General features: G+C 37.2%; 1 protein-coding gene across 1 annotated transcript in view; it reads right to left on the reverse strand.

The window, feature by feature from the left end:
* The window catches only part of FSIP2 (fibrous sheath interacting protein 2), a 130,664-nt gene that overhangs the window by 98,237 nt on the left and 8,577 nt on the right, over positions 1-23,850 (reverse strand). Inside the window, exons 5-7 of the mRNA XM_081581062.1 lie at positions 23,307-23,446; positions 18,973-19,114; positions 15,356-15,466 (exon numbers count right to left, since the gene is read on the reverse strand). Coding sequence (XP_081437188.1) covers positions 15,356-15,466; positions 18,973-19,114; positions 23,307-23,446 — 393 coding nt within the window. The remainder of the gene's footprint in view (positions 1-15,355; positions 15,467-18,972; positions 19,115-23,306; positions 23,447-23,850) is intronic.

Below are 23,850 nucleotides of genomic sequence, written 5' to 3' on the forward strand. Positions count from 1 at the left end.
TGTCTGACTCTTTGTGACCCCATGAATTGCAGCACGCCAGGCCTCTCTGTCTATCGACAACTCCCGGAGTCTACCCAAACCCATGTCTATCGAGTCGGTGATGCCATCCAACCATCTCATCCTCTTTCGTCCCCTTCTCCTCCTGCCCCCAATCCTACCCAGCATTAGGGTCTTTTCCAACGAGTCAACTTTTCACATGAAGTGGCCAAAGTATTGGAGTTTCAGCTTCAACATCAGTCCTTCCAATGAACACCCAGGATTGATCTCCTTTAGGATGGATTGATTGGATCTCCTTGCAGTCCAAGGGACATATATATATATATAAAACTGAATCACTTCTGTACACTTAGAACTAATACATCATTATAAATTAACTACACTTGAATTAAAAACAAACAATAACTGAATTCCAAATATTTATAAGATAAACAAGAGACAGAGAAGATATAAAAAGTTCCCAAATCAATTTTAAATGTGTGAGATAAGCAGTGCAATTGGTGCATTAATGGTAGAGTTCACATTGAAGGGGAAGAGATTAATATATATTCAGAAAAGGAAACCATCCAAAAAGAAACACTGAGAGAAAAAAAAATGCAAAATTAGGGAATGCGGCTAAGATGGTAGAGAAGGCAGACCCCAGGCTTCCTTCCTTGATCATGGACATACCAAAATTAAAACTATTTTCAGGGTAACTAAGAGAATGACAGGAAGACTAGCAGAAAAGACTTTCCCTAACTAAAGACAGAAAGAAGTAGCCACAATGAGATGGGTAGGAGACAAAGAGATGTAATATAGTCTAGAGCCTCACCTTGGGGTCAGTGACCCATAAACAACAGGATAATCACAACTGCAAAGATTCTTCCCAAGGAGAAAAAGGTCCAAGCTCAACATTAGGCTTCCCAGCCAGAAAGGTCCTTCACCAAGAAGACAAACTTCAAGAATATCTGGCTTTGAAAGTTAGCAGGGCTACGTATGGAAGAAACAGAGGGTGGCAGGAAATGATGACTTTGCTCTAAGAAGGCACATGCAAATATATGTTCTGAGGCCCAGCACAGAGGCAGTAAGGTGAAAGAAGCATGGATCAGACCAGCTTGTTCATCTTGGAGAGATTCTTGGAGAGACAGGAGGCAACTGGCATTCCCTTTGGGGATGGGGATGATGGTGGCAGCCACTTTTGGAGGCCTGTTTTACTACAAGGATACCAATGCTGGCAAGTACCATTTTGGAGTCCTCCTTTTAGGTTGTTAGTACTGAGGGATGACCTGCTCACAAGGGAGCTGGCAATAGTCCTGGGACCCATCTGTGCTATATGACCAGCCTCATTAGGACCCATCATCTCCCAACAGGGGCCTGGTACCTGCTCCATTCACTAGAGGTCCCATAGCCAGTCTTACTAGGACCTGCATTGTCTACCAGTCAGCTGGCTAAGGCATGTGACCCTTGGACCTTTCAACCAGCTGCACCTGGACCTAGCTCTGTCCACGAGCGAGCAGGCAGCCATCACGTGAGGCAGCACTTGGCAGTCAACCAGGCCATGTAGATCTGATATGGCACACCTTTAGAGCACACAGTTCTCATGATCAGAGGAGAGTGTACTGCTGGGCCTCAAAGGATATTACCCACATAAGTACACATCTTCAAGACTGGGAAAAGTAACCAATGTATCTAATACATAGAAGTAAACAAAAAGAGTTAGGCAAAACGAGAGAAATATGTTCTAAACATAAACAAAACTTCAGAAAAGAACTAAATAAGGGGAGACAAGCAATCTACCTGATAAGAGTTCAAGATTATGGGCATAAGATGCTCAAGGAACACAGAAGAAGATGAATGAACCAGTGAGAAGTTTAACAAGAGTTAGAAAGCATAGAGAGGAATCAAACAGAACTAATAAAATAGCTAAAAACAAACAAACAAACAAAACACTAGAAGGAGTCAACAGATTAGCTGATACAGAGGAAGGGATCAGTGAACTGGAAGACAGAGTAGTTGGAACCACTTAAGCCGAACTGAAAAAAAGACACAAGAGTTACACAAAATGAGAGTTTAAGACAATTCTAGTCATCAATCATACCATAATTTGCATTACAATTGTCACAGAAGGAGGAGAAGAGAGAAGGAAAGTGGCTGAGGACTTAAATGAAGAAAAAATAGATGAAAACTCGTCTAATGTGGGAAAGAAAACAGCCATCCATGTCCAAGAAACACAAAGAATCCAAATCAAGATCAACCAAAGAGGTTCACACCAATTTTTGGCAAAAATTAAAGAAAAGAAGGAATCTTGAAAGCAGCAGGGGAAAAGCAAATAGTTATGTACCCATAAGACTCTGAGCTAACTTTTCAGCAGAAATTTTGCACTCCAGAGAACAGTGGCACAATATTTCAAAGTGATAAAATGAAAAGTTACAAGTAAGAACATTTGGCAAGGCTGTCATTCAAATTTGAACATCAGCCCATGAATTTTGTAGGTAGGTGCCCAGTATGTTACTGGAGATCAGTGGAGAAATAACTCCAGAAAGAATGATGGGATGGAGCCAAAGCAAAAACACATCCAGTTGTGGATGTGACTGGTGATAGAAGTAAGGTCCGATGCTATAAAGAGCAATATTGCATAGAAACCTGGAATTTTAGGTCCATGAATCAAGGCAAATTGGAAGTGGTCAAACAGGAGATGGCAAGAGTGAACATCAACATTCTAGGAATCAGCAAACTAAAATGGACTGGAATGGGTGAATTTAACTCAGATGACCATTATATCTACTACTGTGTGCAGGAATCCCTTAGAAGCAATGGAGTAGCCATCATAATCAACAAAAGAGTCCGAAATGCCGTACTTGGATGCAATCTCAAAAACGACAGAATGATCTCTGTCCGTTTCCAAGGCAAACCATTCAATATCACAGTAATCCAAGTCTATGCACCGATCAGGAATGCTGAAGAAGCTGAAGTTGAACAGTTCTATGAAGACCTATAAGATCTTTTAGAACTAACACTCAAAAAATATGTCCTTTTCATTATAGGGGACTGGAAATCAGTCCTGAGTGTTCACTGGAAGGACTGTTGTTGAAGCTGAAACTCCGATATTTCGGCCACCTGATGCAAAGAGCTGACTCATTGGAAAAGACCCTGATGTTGGGAAAGATTGAAGGCAGGAGGAGAAGGGGACAACAGAGGATGAGATGGTTAGATGGCATCACTGACTCAATGGACATGAGTTTGAGTAAACTCCGGGAGTTGTTGATGGACAGGGAGGTCTGGCATGCTGCGGTTCATGGGGTTGCAAAGAGTCGGACATGACTGAGTGACTGAACTGAACCAAAAAGACCACTAAAAAGTTTTATAAGAAACGTGAAAAGGAATGCTGTAAGCAGAAAAGAGCACAACTAGAAATATGAAAAACACAAAAGGAAAAATCTCATTGGTAAAGGCACACACATAGTAAAGGCAGTGGATCAAGCACTTATAAAACTAGTAGGAAAGTTAAAAAACAAAAGTAGTAAAATCATATCCACAATAAGTAGTTAAGTCAAAGTGAAAATTGGTTGCACAGTCGTGTCTGACTGTGATCCCATGGACTGTAGCCCATCAGGCTCCTCTGTCCATGGAGTTCTCCAGGCACGAGTACTGGAGTGGGTTGCCATTTCCTTCTTCAGGGGATCTTCCTGACCGAGGGATCGAACCTGATTCTCCTGCATTGCAGGCAGATTCTTTACCAACTGAGCTATGAGGGAAGCCCAACCTTGAGGTCCAGCAAAGGGACTCAGAACCCCTAGGGAATTTGACTTTGGAGGCCAGTGGGATTTGATTCCAGATATTCCACAGGATTGGGGAAACAGACTCTTGGAGGGCACAAACAAAGCCTTGTGTGCACCAGGAGCCAGGAGAAAGGAGCAGTGTCCCAATAAGAGACTGAGTCACACTTGACTGTGAGTGTAGTTAAGCAGTTAAGGGATGCACAAAAAGTAGTTAAGGGATACCCCAAAATTTATAAAATATGTCAAAACATTAGAAATATAGGGGAGAATAAAACTGTAGGGTTGCTAGAAAGCATTTGAATCAAAGAGATAATCAACTAAAGCAATCATATGTAATACATACACACACACACACATATATATATATGACTTTACACACACACACACGTTTTATGCTTTCCAGGTTGCTGAGTGGTAAAGAATCTGTCTGCCAATGCAGGGGACACAGGCGATGCAGGTTCGACTCTTGAGTTGGGAAGAGCCCCTGGAGTAGGAAATGTCAATCCACTCCAGTACTGTTGCCTGGAGAACTCTATGGACAGAGGAGCCTGACAGGCTGCAGTCCTTGTGGTCATAAAGACAAAACTGAGCTACTGAGCATGCACATACATTTTTACAGTAACCACAAACCAAAAACATGTAATACAACACAAAAGAAGAGAAACAAACTCAAGAATAATATTAAAGATACTCATAAAATCACAATGGAAAAGAGCAAAAGATTAAATGAATGAAAAAGAACCTACAGAACAACCAGAAATCAATGAACAAAATGGAAATAAGTACATACATATCAGTAATTATCAATACTTTATATCTAAATGGACTAAATGTTTCAGTCAAATGACAGAGTGGCTGAATGAATATAAAAACAAAACCCATACATATGCTGCCTGCAGGTTACTCAATTCAGATATAAAGACACACAAACTGAAAGTAAGGGGATGGAGAAAGTATTCCATACAAAATCTGTGGTAGCAATACTTTTATCAGACAAAATAGACTTTCAAACATAGACTAAACAAAAAACAAAGAGGGATATTACACAATGAAGAAAGGATTGATCCAGGAAGATATAACAATTGCAAATACCTATGTACCCAAGATAGGAGCACCTAAATACACAAAGCAAATACTAACAAAGATAAAGGGAGAAATTGACAGCAACACAATAACAGTAGGGAACAGTAACAACTTCACTTACATTAACTGATAGATCATCTAGACAGAAGATCGATGCAGAAACACTAGCCTTAAACAACAAATTAAACGGTGGATATATATAAGATCCCATCAAAAAGCAACAGAATACACATTCCAGTATACATGTGACATTCTCCAGGACAGATCAATCACATGTTAGGCCAGAAAACAAGTCTAAATAAATTTAAGATGACTGAAATCATATCAAGCATTTCTTCGTATCACAAAAAAATCACCACAAGAGAAGAAAATTGTAAAAAAACAAAAATATGTGTATGTGGAGGCTAGTCAATATGCTACTAAATAACCAATGAGTCACTGAAGAAATCAAACTAAAAACATCTGGAGACAAAAGAAAATGGAAACACAATGATCCAAAATCTATGGGAAGCAACTTTTTTAAGAGGTAACTTAAAAGAAGTTCTAAGAGGGAAGTTTACAGCAATAGAAGCTTATATCAGGGAACAAAATTCTCAAATAAACCACCTAATCTACACCCAAAGGAACTAGAAAAAGAATAAACAAACTCAGAGTTAGTAGAAAGAAAGAAGTCATACAGATCAGAGCAGAATAAATGGAACAAAGACTAAAAAAAGCTGGAAAAGATCAATGAAAATAACATCGGGTTCTTTGAAAAGATAAACAAAATTTAAAAATCTTTAGCCAGGCTCATCAAGAAAGAAAGGGCCCAAATAAAATCAGAAATTAAAAAGAAGTTATAATCAACACCATAAAAATACAAAAGATCATAAGCGATTATGATGAACAATTATATCCCAATAAAATATATAAGCTAGAAGAAATATACATTCCTAGAAATGTATAATCTCCCAAGACTGAACTGAGAAGAATATAAAATATGAAAAAAGAAATTACCAGTAATGAAATTTAATCAACAGGACCAGAAGTCTTTACTGATGAATATTAACAATATTTAAAGAAGTCTTAATAACTATCCCTCTCAAACCATTACAAAATATCAAAGAGGAAGGAAGGGTCTTCCAAACTCATTCTAGGACACCAGCATCACCCTGAAACAAGACAAAAACACCACTCAAAAAAGGAAATTACAGGTCATTATCAATGGTGGAAACAGATGTAAATATCCTCAAAATATTAGAATTCAGAATTTGACAATACATTATAAAGATCACACACCATGATCAAGTGGGATTTGTCTGAAAAGTATAAGAATGTTTCAGTACCTGCAAAGCAATCAATATGATACATATTAATAGTGTGAAAAATAGAAATCATACAGAAAAAGGTATTGACAAAATTCAATATCTATTTATGATACACACTCTCCTATGGCTGACTCATGTTGATGTTTGGCAGAAATCAACACAATTCTGTAAAGCATTTATCCCTCAATAAAAAATAAATTAAAAAGTTAAAAAAAAAAAAAACTCTCCACAATGTAGGTGACAGGGGAAGCATACCTCAACATAATAAAGGTCATATGTGATAAACCTACAGCCAACATCATAGTTAATGGTGAAAAGTTGAAAGCATTTCCTCTAAGATAAGGAATAAGACAGGGATGCCCCATCCCACTACTTTTATTGAATACAGTATTATAAGTCGTTTTGAAGAGGAAGAGGAACCAGAGATAAAAGTGCCAACATTTACCTGATCATGGAGAAAGCAAGGGAGTTAAAAAAAAAAATCTAATTCTGCTTCATTTACTACACTAAAACCTTTTACTATCTGGATCACAACAAACTGGAAAATTCTTATAGATATGGGAGTACCAGACCACCTTACCTGTCTCCTGAGAAAGTTAAATGCAGGTCAAGAAGCACCAGCTAGAATGGACATGGAAGAACTGACTGGTTCCAAATTGGGAAAGGAGTATGACAAGACTGTATACTGTCACCTTGCTTATTTAACTTAAATGCAGAGTACATCACACAAAACACTAGACTGGATGAATCACAAGCTGGAATTAAGATTGCTGGAAGAAATACCAACAACCTCAGATATGAAGATGATACCACTTTAATGGCAGAAAGTGAAGATGAACTAAAGAGCCTCTTGATGAGGATGAAAGAGGTGAGTGAGCTGGCTTGAAACTCAGCATTCAAAAAGCAAAGAATGTGACATCTGATCCCATCACTTCACGGCAAATAGAAGGGGAAAAAGTGGAAGCAGTGACAGATTTTCTTTTCTTGGGCTCCAAAATTACTGAAGATGGTGACTGCAATCATGAAATTAAGATGCATGTTCCTTGGAAGAAAAGCTATGGCAAATCTAGACAAGTATTCAAAAAGCAGAGCTATCACTTTGCTGACAAAAGTCCATATAGTCAAAGTTATGGTTTTTCCAGTAGTTATGTACAGATGTGAGAGTTTTAACATAAAGAAGGCTGAGTACAATTCAATGCTTTTGAACTGTGGTGCTGTTCACAGAAGACTCTTGAGAGTCCCTTGGACTGCATGGAGATCAGAACAATCAATCCTAAAGGAAATCAACCCTGAATATTCACTGGAAGGACTGATGCTGAAGCTCCAATACTTTGGCCACCTGATGCAAAGAACTGACTCACTGGAAAAGACCCTGAGGCTGTGTAGACAGAAAGCAAATGGAGAAGCTGGCAACAGAGGATGAGATGGTTAGATAGCATCACTGACTCAAGGGACATGAATTAGAGCAACTCCAGGAGACAGTGGAGGACAGAGAAGCCTGGTGAGCTACAGTTCAGGAGACAGCAAAGAGTCAGACATAACTTAGCAACTGAACACTGGAAGTCCTAGCTATAATAGTCATACAAGTAAAGAAATGAACTGTATCCAATGGAAAAGAAGATGTAAAACTGTTTGTAGATGACATGATATTATATAGAGAAAATCCTAAAAATGCCACCAAATTTATTAGAACTAATAAATGAATTCAGTAAGATTGCAGGATACAAAATTAATAATCACAAGTCATGTTTCTACAAACCAACAAGGAACTAACTGAAAAAGAAATTAAGGATCAATCTCATTTACAATTGCATCAAAAAGAATACATTACCTAGGAATAACTCTAACAAAGGAGATAAAAGACTTAAAATCACAAACTGTAAGACATTAATGAAATAAATTTAAGACAACACAAAAAATTGGAAAGATATATCATACTCACAAATTGGAAGAATTAATATTGTTAAAATGACCATATTTCCCAAGGCAATGTACAGAGTCAATGTAAACCCTATTAAAATACCAATGGCATTTATGGAACTAGAACAAATAATTCTAAAATTGGTATGAAAACATAAAAGTTTTTGAGATAGATGAGAGTCTTTTCTCAAAACAATCTTGAAAAAGATGTTCAAAATAATAATCCCTGGTTTCAAACTATACTACAAAGCTACAGTAATCAAAACAGTATGGAGCTGGCACAAAAGCAGACACATATATCACTACAACAGAAGAGAGAGCCCAGAAATAAACCTGCACTTATATGGTCAATTAATGTACAACAAAGGATGCATAAATATACAATTGGAAAAAGATAGCTTCTTCAATAAATGGTGTTGGGAAAACTGCACAGCTAAAGAGAAAAGATAAAACTGATTTACTTTCTCATACCATATACAAAAACAAATTCAAAATGGATTAAGGACTTAAATGTTTAAGATTCCAAACCAAAAAACTCCTAGAGAAAACAGGTATTATGATCTTTGACATAAATTTTAGCATTATTATTACTAGTCTGATATGGCTTTTCAGGCAAAAAAAAAAAAAAAAGCAAAAATAAGCAAATGAGACTGCAAAAAACTAAAACTTCTTTGGATACATAGATTCTTGTCAAAACAAAAAGGTAGTTTACTGAATGGGAGAAGATATTTGTAAATGATATACCCAATAAAAGGTTAGTGTCCAAAATATAAAATGGAATCATATAACTCATCAAAAACAAACAAACAAACAACCCAACCAAAAATAGGCAGAGGACTTGAATGGACATTTTTCTAAAAAACATACTGATGGCCAAAAAATACATGAAAAGATGCTCAACATCACTAATCTTCAGGAAAATGCAAATCAAAATCACAATGAGTACCACCACACCTCTGCCAGAATGGCTATTATTAAAAACACAACTAATAACTAATGGTAAGGATGTGGAGAGTGAAAAAGTTGGCTTAAAGCTCAACATTCAGAAAACTAAGATCATGGCATCCAGTCCCATCACTTCATGGCAAATAGATGGGGAAACAATGGAGATAGTGACAGACTTTATTTTTCTGGGCTCCAAAATCACTGCAGATGGTGATTGAAGCCATGAAAAGATGCTTACTCCTTGAAAGGAAAGTTATGACCAACCTAGACAGTATATTATAAAGCAGAGACATTCCTTTGCCAACACAGGTCTGCCTAGTCAAGGCTATGGGTTTTCCAGTAGTCATGTATGGATGTGAGAGTTGGACTGACTATAAAGAAAGCTGAGTGCAGAAGAATTGATGCTTTTGAACTGTGGTGTTGGAGAATACTCTTGAGAGTCCCTTGGACTGCAAGGAGATCCAACCAGTCCATCCTAAAGAAGATCAGTCCTGGGTGTTCATTGGAAGGACTGATGCTGAACCTGAAACTCCAATACTTTGGCCACCTGAAGAGAAGAGCTGACTCATTTGAAAAGACCCTGATGCTGGGAAAGATTGAGGGCAGGAAGAGAAGGGGACAACAGAGGATGAGATGGTTGGATGGCATCACCAACTCAATGGACATGGGTCTGGGTGGACTCCGGGAGTTGGTGATGGACAGGGAGGCCTGGTGTACTACAGTTCATGGGGTCGCAAAGAGTCGGACACAACTGTGCGACTGAACTGAACTGAACTGAACTGAAGGATGTAGAGAAAGGGGAACCCTCAAGGCACTGTTTTCTGGATTATAAATTATAAGCTGGTTGAAGCCACTACAGAATTAAAATAAAAAGCTTTTGCACAACAAAGGAAACTATAAGCAAGGTGAAAAGTCAGCCTTCAGGATGGGAGAAAATAATAGCAAATGAAGCAACAGACAAACAGTTAATCTCAAAAATATACAAGCAACTCCTGCAGCTGAATTCCAGAAAAATAAACGACCCAATCAAAAAATGGGCCAAAGAACTAAACAGACATTTCTCCAAAGAAGACATACAGATGGCTAACAAACACATGAAAAGATGCTCAACATCACTCATTATTAGAGAAATGCAAATCAAAACCACAATGAGGTACCATTTCACACCAGTCAGAATGGCTGCTATCCAAAAGTCTACAAGCAATAAATGCTGGAGAGGGTGTGGAGAAAAGGGAACCCTCTTACACTGCTGGTGGGAATGTCCAAACTAGTACAGCCACTATGGAGAACAGTGTGGAGATTCCTTAAAAAACTGGGACTAGAACTGCCATATGACCCAGCAATCCCACTGCTGGGCATACACACTGAGGAAACCAGAATTGAAAGAGACGCGTGTACCCCAGTGTTCATCGCAGCACTGTTTACAATAGCCAGGACATGGAAGCAACCTAGATGTCCATCAGCAGATGAATGGCTAAGGAAGCAGTGGTACATATACACAATGGAATATTATTCAGCCACTAAAAAAAATACATTTGAATCGGTTCTACTGAGATGGATGAAACTGGAGCCCATTATACAGAGTGAAGTAAGCCAGAAAGGAAAACACCAATACAGGATACTAATGAATATATATGGAATTTAAAGATGGTAACGATAACCCTATATATGAGACAGAATAAGAGGCATAGATGCATAGAACAGTCTTATGGACTCTGAGGGAGAAGGCGAGGGTGGGACGTTCTGGAAGAATAGCATTGAAACATGTATATTATCATATGTGAAACAGAACACCATTCCATGTTCGATGCATGAGACAGATGCTCGGGGCTGGGGCGGTGGGATGGCCTGGAGGGATGGGATGGGGAGGGAGGTGGGATGGGGGTCCAGGAGGAGGAACACATGTAAACCCATGGCTGATTCATGTCAATGTATGGCAAAAGCTACTACAATATTGTGAAGTAATTAGCCCCCAACTAAAATAAATAAATTTATTTAAAAAAAAAAGAATACACTATGTAAAATCCTAAAAAAATTAAAAATAGAGCTACCATATGACCCAGCAATTTCACTTGTGGATAATCAAAGGAAATGCAAACACTAATACAAAAGATGCAGGTACTCAAGTGTTCACTGCAGTAGTATTAACAGTAGCCAAGAAAAGGAAGCAACCTAAGTGTTCATCCATAGTCAAATGGATAACTAAGATGTGGTCACACACAATGGAATATTATTTAGCCATTAAAAATATTCAATCTTTCCATTTGTGACAACATGGACAATGTAAAAGATATTATACTAAGTGAAATAATTCACAATAAGACAAATGTGACATAATATCAAATGCAGAACCTAAAAAATAAAACTAACAAATTCAGATACAGACAAGAAACAGGTGGTTTCCAGAAAGGAGTTTGGTGGGAAGCAGTTGTAGGGTATTTAGAGGTACAAATCTCAAGTTATCTAATGAATTAAATGGACAAAATATACAGCATCTGGAATATAGTCAATAGTATAAATCAACTTGTATAACAAAGGTTACTAGACTTATTGTTGTGATCATTTTATAATGTATGGATTTGTCAAATCATATAATACACCTGAAGCTAACATAATACTGTACACTGACTATATTTCAATTAAAGTACTACAAAATGAAAAACATCATTAAGGTCTGGTGCAATGTCAAGCAGCCTAATATCTCTGTAGAGAGGCAAGACAGGACAAAATAAATATTTGACAATAATGTCCATTATAATTGCTTCTATTAAACATTATACTGGAGGTTCTAGCCAATGCAATCAGGCAAGAAAAGGAACTAAAAAAGCATCCATGTTTAATGAGCACCATGATCATTTGTAGCATCATGATCATTTATGCAGAACATCAGTTGGCACCTACAATAAAACTACTAGAGCTAATAAGTGTTTTTATCCTTATAAGATATAAGATGAATATTAAAAAATGCTTTCCTATATCCTAACATAAAATAATTGGAATTTAAAATTAAAAATACAAATTACAATACATTAAATTATGAAATATATAGGAATAAATCTAGCAAAAGATGTGTAAAAGCTGTACACTTCAAATTATATAAGTACATGATAAGAAAAATTAAGAAGACATAAATAAATAGAGATATTTGGTTCATGAGTTGGAAGGTCCAATATAATCAAGAGATCAATTCTGCCCAAAATGACCTATACAGATTCCCATCAAAATCTCAGCAAAATTTCCTGGAAAACATTGACAAGATGGTTTTAAAATATATATAGAAATATAAATGTAAAGATAGATTAACCAAAACAACTCTGAAACCGAAAAACAAACTTGGAAAACTAAAATTACTGATTTAAAGAATTATTAAATGTATAATCAAGATAAGACAAATAGGTCAAAAAACAGAAAAAAGCAGTAAAGTTAGACTAATGAAACTCATTTTTGATAAAAAAGCTAAAATAAATCTCTTATCTTAAAAGTTTTTGATAACTCTGAAACAAACAAATAATTTGAGTAAAAATACAGGTAACGTCAAATCTAAAAGAAAAGAATATAGATCATACTAAGAAACACATAAAAATGAATTGAAAATCTTTTATATTAAAACATAATTCAAAAAGACAATTTGGAATAGCTGCACTGGAATTCAAAAAGCCAATTTAGAATAGCTGCACTGGAAATACCAACAATTCAAACTGCTCTGCCATTAAGATGCCTCAAGCAGCCTGTGGTATTACCATGCCTACCATTAGTGGTCATGTTTAATGGGCGTGCCAAGTGCCAGAATTTGATTGAGACTAAAGTTTATGGATACTTTAGTAAATGTAAATGTCATCAGGTGAAAATTAAGAGGAAACCTGGGGCATTCTGTTGCTACACCTAAAGAATGAAATTAGAATATTCACTAACACCATACACAAAAATAAACTCAAAATGGATCAAAGACCTAAATGTAAGGCCAGATGTTATAAGACTCTTAAGAGGAAAATATAGCCAGAACACTCTTTGACATAGATCACAATTATATCTTTTTTTGATCCACTTCCTAGAGTAATGAAAAGAAAAAGGAAAAAAGGAAAAAAAAATGACCTAATTAAAGTTAAAAGCTTCTGCACAGCAAAATAAACCATAAACAAAAAGGGAGAATATATTTGCAAATGAGACAGAAAAGGAATTATTCTCCTAAATTTACAAACAGCCCCTGCAGCTCAGTCAGAAAAACACACAGCCCAATCAAAAATAAGCAGATCTAAATAGACATTTCTCCAAAGACATACAGATGCCCAAAAAGCATATGAAAAGATAGTAGTTCTAATTTTAGTTTTTTAAGGAATCTCCATACATATTCTCCATACTGGTTGTACCATTATATTGCCATAACAGTGTAGAAGGGTTCCCTTTTTTTCTCCACATGTTCTCCAGCATTGATTGTTTGTAGACTTTTTGATGATGACCATTCTGACCAGTATGAGGTGATATCACATTGTAGTTTTGATTTGCATTTCTCTGATAATTAGTAGAATATAATATAGAGATTCCTTAAAAAACTAAAAATAGAACTACTATATATGACCTAGTAACCCCACTTCTGGCCATGTATCCAGAGAAAACCATAATCCAAAAGGATACACACTCTCCAGTGTTCACTGCAGCATTATTCACAATAGCCAAAACATAGAAGCAATTTAAATGTCCATTGATAGAGGAATGGATAAAGAAGATGTGGTACATATGTACAACAGAAAATTACTCAGCCATAAAAAATGAAATAATGCCATTTGTAGCAACATGGATGGACCTGGGTAGAGATTATCATACTAAGTCAGACAGAAAAGATTAATATGTTATGATATCACTCATATGTAGAATACAATTTTAAAAAAACAAATGAACTTATTCACAAAACAGAAACAGACTTACAGATATGGAAAACAAGCTTATGGTTACAAAAGAGGAAATGTGAGGGGGTGGAGGAATAAATCAGAAGCTTGTGATAACACACACAAAACACTACTATATATATGATAGATAACCAACAAGGACCTACTGTATAGCTCAGTAAACTCTACTCAATATTCTGTGATAACCTACATGAGAAAATAATCTAAAATGGAATGAATACATGTATAACTGGATCACTTTCCTGTACACCTGAATCTAACTCAACACTGTAAATCAACTACGTGCTGTGCTTAGTTGCTCAGTCGTGTCCGAATCTGTGACCTCACGTACTGTAGCACGCCAGGCTGCTTCGTCTATGGGGATTCTCCAGGCAAGAATACTGGAGTGAGCTCCCACACTCTCCTCCAGGGGATCTTCCCAACCTAGGGATCAAACTCAGGTCTCCTGCACTGCATTCCAATAAAAAAGTGGTGAAAAATTAAATATTAGAAAATAATAATTATAGTAAATTCGAGTAAGCTGAGATTGCCATAGGAACAATGAATCACTAACAATACTAAAATGTACATGTAAGAGGTCTAGAGGGTTTCCCTAGGGGTCGCAAAAGAGTCAGACATGATTTAGCAGCTAAATAACAACAGAATGGTAGAATAAAAGATTAATATATTTCAATTTCAATATTTAAAAAAATTATATATCAGTATATATCAGTATAACAAAACTATATAAATCTTAGACTTCCACATAGGTTTTTCAATAAGAGATTACCTAAAATAATTATTTAGATTAGACTATTTTAGATAACATTTACTGACATAGAGTTGTCAATGTTATTCTGTTAATAAAAAAGCAATCTACAAAAGAATCTGTAAGGAATAATAACATGAATGTATGTATTCATTCAAATATATAAACATTCATAGAAGTATTACACAATGTGTAAGAATACAGTTGTGTGTGTATGTATACCAATAAATTAATATGTTGGTGACGGAGTTACAAATGAATTTTATTTCTCTTTATACTGATGTATATTCTAAATCATAAAATATTACATATTATTTAAAGTTCAAAACAAGTATTCTGAGAAGATTAACTGGTGGGGAAAAACTGAGAACTTGCTTCAAAATTCTAATTATAAGTCTAATAAAAACAATCGTTATATAAATTTTTTCTATAGGAATTACAAGTGTAGTTTATGGTGTGAGATAAAGTCAAAAGTAGTTTTATCAAATAATAGGGAAGTACTTTTTTATATTACAGTCACAATATAACATGACCAAAATACAATACAAATTTTATAACTTTCACTTTGTATAATACAAATCATTTGGGGTAACTGTTCTATTGCCATCTCATAAAGTGAACTACATTCAAAAATCAAAACTATCAAAAGCACATCCTCAATCACCCCCAATCAGAGGTTAAATCTCACCCTACCTTCTTCTTAGTCTCTTCTCTGCTTTTACGCCGTTGTTCCTCTATCCTAGCTTCTCTTTTAACATCTTCTCCAATCCTTGTCAGAAGTAACATCTCTTTTGTCTTCCATTCCTAAAGAGTACCATGTTACCGTATTCAGTATGCATACACAATTAACCTCTGTATTTTGTCCACTACCAACAAGCAGGTTATTTAGAAAAGTCAAGAGCCTAACAGAAATCAGACCAAGCATAAGCATTAGGTTGGTGAAAAAGTAATTGCAGTTCTGTGAAATTTAAATCATTAAAAATAGGCTTAAGCACATCTTTATTAATCAAAATAGGCACTGTTACAATCAACACATTTTTGCCACTGAGAAATAAGTTTGCTTACTCCTGTAGCATAAAAATCTGTGCTTCGTGCTTTGAGATTCATTGAACTCTTGGAAAGCATTTTCTGCTTCCTGCTGATTGTGGAAGTGCTTTCCAAACAAAAAGTTGTCAAGATGCCTGAAGAAGTGGTAGTCAGTTGGTGAGAGGTCAGAGGAATATGGCAGATGAGGCAAAATTTCAAAGCCCAGTTTGTTTAACTTTTGAAGCACTAGTTGTACGATATGTGGTTGGGCATTGTCAAGGAGAAGTGGACACATTTTCATGACCAGTGCCAGCTGCAGGCATTGCAGTTTTTGGTGCATCTCATCGATTTGCTGAGCATACTTCTCAGATGTAATGGTTTTGATGGGGATTCAGAAAGCTATAGTGGGTTAAGCTGATAGCAGATGACCAAATAGTGACCATGACATTTTATTGGTGCAAGTTTGTTTGGGAAGTATTTTGGAGCTTTTTCTTGGTCCGACAACTGAGCTGGTCATCTCATTGCCAGTTGTCTCATAAAATCGACTTTTCACCACACATCACAATATGATTGAGAAATGGTTCATTGTTGTTGTGTAGAATAAGATGATACTTCAACGATTTTTTAATTTGCAGTCAGCTCATTAGGTATCCACTTAACAAGCTTTTTCACATTTCCAATTTGCTTCAAAAGCCGAACGACCATAGAACAGTCAAAGTTCAGTTCTTCGGCAACTTCTCATGTAGTTCTTCAATTATCAGCTTCGATGGAAGATCAGCTTCGATGATCTTCTCAGTTGGTTGGTGTCAATTTCCGATGGCCGGCCACTGTGGTCATCATCTTCAAGGCTCTTGTCTCCTTTGCAAAACTTGAACAGCCACTGCGCTACGGGTTCATTAGCAGTTCCTGGGCCAAATACATCGTTGATGTTGTAAGTTGTCTCCACTGCTTTACGACCCGTTTTGAAGTTGAATAAGAAAAGCACTCATATTTGCTTTTTGTCTAACATCATTTCTGTTTGCTGTTGTTGTTCAGTCGCCAAGTCATGTCTGACTCTTCGCAACCGCATAGACTGTAGCACGTTAGGCTTCCCTGTCCTTCACCATCTCCCAGAGTTTGCCCATGATCATGTACATTGGATTGGTTATGCCATAAACCATCTCATCCCCTGTCACCTTCTTCTCCTTCTGCCAACAATCTTTCTCAGCATCAGAGTGTTTTCCAATGAGTCAGCTGTTTGAATCAGGTGGCCAAAGTATTGGAGCTTCAGCATCAGTCATTCTAATTAATATTCAGGGTTGATTTCCTTTAAGATTGATTGGTTTGATCTCCTTCCTGTCCAAGGGACTCTCAAGAGTCACCCCCAGCACCGGAGTTCGAAGGCATTAATTCCTCAGCATTCTCCCTTCTTTATTGTCCAGCTCTCACAACTGTACCTGACTACTGGAAAGGCCATAGCCTTAACTATATGGACCTTTGTTGGCAAAGGGATGATTTTGCTTTTTAACACACTGACTAGGTTTGTCATAGCTTTCCTGCCAAGAAGCAGTTCAGTCAGTTTAGTCACTAAGTCAAGTCTGACCCTCTGTGACCAAATGGACTGCAGCATGATAGGCTTCCCTGTCCATCACCAACTCCTGAAGCTTGCTCAAACTCATGTCTATCGAGTTGATGATGCCATCCAACCATCTCATCCTCTGTTGTCCCCTTCCTCTCCTCCCTTTGATCTTGTCCAGCATCAGGGTCTTTTCCAATGAGTCAGTTCTTTGCATCAGGTGGCCAAAGTATTGGGGTTTCAGCTTCAGCATCAGTCCTTCCAATGAATATTCAGCAGTCCATCATGCTTTCCTTCAGGATTGACTGATTTCCTTTAGGATTGACTGGTTGGATCTCCCTGCAGTCCAAGGGACTCTCTAGAGTCTTCTCCAACACCACAGTTCAAAAGCATCAATTCTTTGGCACTCAGCTTTCTTTATAGTCCAACTCTCACATCCATATATGACTACTGGAAAAACCATAGCTTTGACTAAATGGACCTTTGTTGGCAAAGTAATGTCTCTGCTTTTTAATGTGCTCTCTAGGTTGGTCCTAGATTTTCTTCCAAGGAGCAAGCATCTTTTAATTTCATGGCTGCAGTCACCATCTGCAGTGATATTGGAGCCTCCCTCTCTCCCAAAAAAAGTCTGTCACTGTTTCCACTGTTTCTGCATCTATTTGCAATGAAGTGCTGGGACCAGATGTCATGATCTTAGTTTTCTGAATGTTGAGCTTTAAGCCAACTTTTTCACTCTCCTCTTTCACTTTCATCAAGAGGCTCTTCAGTTCTTCGCTTTCTGCCATAAGGGTGATGTCATCTGCATATCTGAGGTTATTGATATTTCTCCTGGCAATCTTTATTCCAGCTTGTACTTCATCCAGCCCAGTGTTTCTCATGTTGTACTCTGCATATAAGTTAAATAAGCAGGGTGACAATATATACCCTAAACGTACTCCTTTCCCTATCTGGAACCAGCAAATTTTCTATGATCCAGCAAATGTTGATTTGATCTCTAGTTCTTTTGCCTTTTCTAAACCCAGTTTGAACATCTGGAAGTTCTCGGTTCATGTATTGCTGAAGCCTAGCATGCAGGAATTTGAGCAGAGCCTTACTAGCATGAGTGCAACTGTCTGGTGATTTGAACATTCTTTAGTACTGCCTTTCTTGGGAATTGGGATTAGGATTGACCTCTCCCAGTCATTTCCCTAGTCTAAAATAAAGAAAATACACAAGAAGTAATAAGTTGTTCGCAAAAAACATAAAGGAAGAAATGTACATTAAAATGATATATAACATAACCACATTTACTTAAGAATGCATTCCAATATCAAATAGCAACATTCGGCAATGCAAAATTGCAATTACTTTTGCACTAACCTAATAAAATCATTCATTGGCTCTAGAATGGGCTTTCTTTACTTTACTGCACTCCTGTTAGGAATGCAGGGGTGTTTAACTAAATCTAAATTTAAAATGTTTTCCTCTCCACACTGAGGGCTATAATGGAGTAAAACAGTATCTAGTAACTTTCCCCGTCATCACTTTAAGAGCAGATACTGGTTCATACACTTAGTGTGTGGTGTCATCCTTATTTTATGTAGTAACTTATGATTACAGCTGTGGAGAAAGATTAATGTGGGTAAAATATTTAGACCTGACATTACCTGACGAAGCATGATGGACAGCTCAATTTATTTACAAATGAACAACTGTACACAGTTTTTCTCTATTTTAAATTTGCTCTCACCTCTTCAATTTTTCTACGAAGACTAAGTTTTCTTCTTGCATATTCTCGCTGTCGTCTTTCTTCTCTATCCATTCGGAGCAGGCGTTGCTCTTCAGCTGTGTGCTCAAGATGTTCTAACTCCCTCCTTATCATATCCAGATATCTAAGTAAAAGCAAATGTAAGTCACGGTGAACTAGGAGTTTTGCTTACAATGACATCATCTGCTTTGATATTTCAAAACTATCTCCTTGGTTGCTTTATTTCTTGAGCTAATATGTATATAAGTATCAGTTATTGTAGCCAAGAAAAGGATAAATGTGGGCATATTATTAAAAACATTTTGCATAGTACATATTCACAATAGGTTTAGGAATATGTGTTGGCAAAGAAGGTTGAAATAACTGAAACAATGACTTCAAATTTGGAAAAACAATTTGAATTTTCTAAGAAAAGATGTATGTTGATTCCCTTGTAATTTACAAGGCCTTGAACGCACCTTCCATGTATAGTCTGGGTCTCTGGTATGTCTATGTGTTACAGAATTACCATGGAACATAGCAGTTAGGAAATGCAGCTTAATTCCACAGCTTAATGAAGGAGGAGGAAAAAAAATAAAATATATTTTCACTTCCTAAGCAATGGTCTTGACCATGGAAGGGTAATGATTGAACATGAATAGATGGCGTCTAAAGAGTTGCCCCTTCATGGATCACTGCCTTATCATGATGGAGGGGCTTGCAAAACTCAATGAAGCTATGAGCCATGCCATGTAGGGCCATCTAAAATGGACAGATCATAGTGGAGAGTTCTCACAAAACATGATCTACTGGAGGAGGCAATGGCAAACCACTCCAGTATACTAGCCATGAGAACTCCAAGAACTGTATAAAACGGCCAAAAAATATGACACCAAAAGATGAGCTCCCCAGGTTGGAAGGTAACCAATATGCTACTGGGGAAGAGTGGAGGACAGCTACTAATAGCTCCAGAAAGAATGAAGCAGCTGGGCCAAAGCAAAAATGATGCTCGGTTGTGGATGTGTCTCATGATGAAAGTAAACTCCAATGTTGTAAAGAAAAGTATTGCATAGGAACCTGGAATGTTAGGTCCATGAATCAAGGTACACTGGATATGGTCAAGCAGGAGATAGCAAGAGTGAACACTGAACTGACATCTTAGGAATCAGTGAACTGAAATGGACAGGAATGGGTGAATTTAATTCAGATGACCATTATTTCTACTACTGAGGGAAAGAATACCATAGAAAAAATGGAGTAGCCCTCATAATCAACAAAAGAGTCTGAATGCAGTACTTGGATGCAGCCTTAAAAACGACAGAATGATCTTGGTTCGTTTTCAAGGCAAACCATTCAACATCACAGTAATCCAAGTCTATGCCCCAACCACTGATGCCAAATAAACTGAAGTTATGAAGACCTAGAAGACCTCCTAGAATTAACACCCCTCCCCCAAAAGATATTATGTTCATTATAGGGGATTGGATTGCAAAAGTAGGAAGACAAAAGATTCCTGGAATAACAGGCAAGTTTGGCCTTGGAGTACAAAATGAAGCAGAGCAAAGGCTAACAGAATTCTGGCAAGAGAACACACAGGTCATAGCAATCACCTTTTTTTAACAACATAATAGATGACCTTACACATGGACATTACCAAATGGTCAATACTGAAATCAGACTGATTACATTCTTTGGAGCCGAAGATGAAAAAGCTGTATTCAATCAGCAAAAAACAAGAACTGGACCTGACTGTGGCTCAGATCATCAGTTCCTCATAGCAAAATTCAGGATTAAAGAAAGTGGGGAAAACAACTAGACCAGTCAGGAACAAGTTAAATTACATCCCCTATGAATATACAGTGGAGGTGATGAATAGATTCAAGGGATTAGATCTAACAACCAGAGTTCCTGAAGAACTAGGGACCGAGGTCTGTAATACAGTACAGAAGGCAGCAAACAAAACCATGCCAAGGAAAAGAGATGCAGGAAGGCAAAGTGGTTGTCTGAGAAGGCTTTACACATAGCTGAGGAAAGAAGAGAAGCAAAAAACAAGGGAGAAATGGAAAGGTACACCCATCTAAATGCAGAGTACCAGAAAATAGCAAGGGAAGACAAGAAGGCCTTCTTCAATGAACAATGCAAAGAAATAGAGGATAACAACAGAAGGTAAGACTAGAAGATCTCGTCAAGAAAACTGGAAATATCAAAGGAACATTTCATCCAAAGATGGGCACAGAAAAGGACAGAAACAGTAAAGACATAACAGAAGCATAAGAGATCAAGAAGAGATGGAAAGAATACACAGAAGAACTATACAAAAAAGATCTTAATGACTCAGATAACCACAGTGGTGCAGTCTCTCACTCAGAGCCAGACAATCTAGAGTGTGAAGTCAAGTCAGCCTTAGAAAGCACTGCTGCCAATAAAGTTAGTGGAGGTGATGGAATTCCAGCAGAGCTTTTAAAAATCCTATTAAAATGTTGCACTCTTTAGGTCAACAAATTTGGAAAACCCAGCGGTGGCCCCAGGACCAGAAAGGGTCAATCCTCCACCCAATTCCCAAGAAAGGAAGTACTAAAGAATGTTCAAACCACCAGACAATTGCACATATCTCCCATGCCACTAAGGTTATGCTCAAAATTCTCCAAGCTAGGCTTTAACATTACATGAACCGAGGAACTTCCAGATGGTTTAGAAAAGGCAAGAGCAACCAGAGATCAAATTGCCAACATTTGCTAAATCATACAGAAAGCAAGGGAATTTCAGAAAAAACATCTACCTCTGTTTCACTGACTACGCTAAAGCCTTTAACTGTGTGGATCATAACAAAACTGTTGAAAACTTTTAAAGAGATGGGAATACCAAGACCATTTTAACCTGTCTCCTGAGGAACCTGTATGCAGGTCAAGAAGCAACAGTTAGAACCCTGTATGGCACAGCTGACTGGTTCAGGATTGAGAAAGGAGTATGACAAGGCCGTTTATTGTCACCCTGCTTATTTAACTTACATGCAGAGCATATCATGAGAAACACCAGGCTAGATGAGTTACAAGCTGGAATCAAGATTTCTGGGAGAAATATTAACCTCTCATATGCATATAATACCACTCTAATGGCAGAAAGCAAAGAGGAACTAAAGAGGTTCTTGATGAGAGTGAAGGAGAAGAGTGAAAAAGCCAACTTAAAACTCAATATTAATAAAACTAAGATTCTGGCATCCGGTTCCATTACTTCATGGCAAATAGAAGATGAAAAGGTGGAACAGTGACAGGTTTCCTTTCCCTGGGCTCTAAAATCATTGCTAATGGTTTCTGCAGCCATGAAATTAGAAGATGATTACTTCTTGGCAAGAAAGCTATGAAAAACCTATACAGTATGTTAAAAAGCAAAAACATCCCTTTGCCAACAAAGGCCCATATAGTCAAGGCTACTGTCTTTCCAGTAGTCATGTACAGATGTTAGAACTGGACAATATAGAAGGCAGAGTGCTGAAGAATTGAATCTTTCGAATTGTGATGCTGGAAAAGACTCTTGAGAGTCTCTTGAAAGCAAGGGGATTAAACCAGTCAATCTTAAAGGAAGTAAGCCCTGAATATTCATTAGAATGAGTGATGCTGAAGCTCGATTATATTGGCCACCTGATTCAAACAGCTGACTCAATGGAAAAGACCCTGATGCTGGGAAAGATTGGTGGCAGAAGGAGAAAAAGGTGACAGAGAATGAGATTGTTGGATGGCATCACCAATGCAATGGACATGAACTTGGGCAAACTCCAGGAGATGGTGAAGGACAGAGAAGGCTGGCACGCTGCAGTCCATGGGATCATGAAGAGTCAGACACGACTTGGCAACTGAACAACCACAACAACAAAAAAGAGCTTGCAGTTTTTTTAAGCAATCACACATGTTTTATCAGTATTAAAGCTATATCTAGCCTCCTTTTTTGAATTTGCATTAATTTCCTTAAACAGCACTGCCAGCTCTTAAGATGACCCAATAAAAAACTATTATCAAAAGCATGTGCTAAAGATACTTTCCCTCCATTTCTGACTATAGGATGGATTTTGGATTTGATTATTTATTCAGTTAACAGCTTGGATTACCTCCTGGACTCCCAGAAACTGTATCTTCTCTAGTAGAAATTCACGTTTATAGCCTTGGTACCAGAGTTCCCAATTCCTGGACCTTTTGGTCTCCCTTCCTCTCCATACTGAAATAGTGAAGTTAAATAGCATCCTGTACTTTAAAAAAAACTCCTAGCTTCAATTATTTCTAGCATTTTGTAACTTATTTGGATCCACAATATGTACATAAAATATACATTAACTTCAATCTCACCTGTGCCTTATTAATCGTTCTTGGTCCTTAATAGATGGGGCGCCTTCCTGTAACAACCAATTTTGGAACTGTGTAACATCGGAACGTCCAGGTATTTGACTGTCTTCCTGTAGTTTATTTACTTGTTTTGCAAGCATTTTCTATTAAAAAAAAGTGTGTGTGTAACATATATATATGTATATATGGACATGTGTATATATGTATATACAATTTTTTAACATTTCCCAGAAATAAAAATGTCTTTTGATATGCTTTTTTTATATTTAATGTTTAGTGAAATTCCCATACTGTGTAAATAACTAATTCCGTTTAACTGCATTTAAATCTATTTTGAATCCACTGTAGATATGGACAATTGAATCAAAATAAAGATTTCTGTTTCTGAAAATAAAAAAATATTTCAGCTTATTTTTCTATCCATTCTAAAGAAATTTAAAAAAAAAATGGAAGAAGTAGAGGAGAAACTCCCAGGACAGAGGAGGAAGTGAGGGGAAATAGAGAACACTTAAAAGTAGAGAGGAATCATCTTCATTTCTATACAACT

The sequence above is a fragment of the Giraffa tippelskirchi genome, chromosome 3 (genome assembly GCF_054371585.1).
Source record: "Giraffa tippelskirchi isolate mGirTip1 chromosome 3, T2T-mGirTip1v1.2.pri, whole genome shotgun sequence".
NCBI lineage: Eukaryota > Metazoa > Chordata > Mammalia > Artiodactyla > Giraffidae > Giraffa > Giraffa tippelskirchi.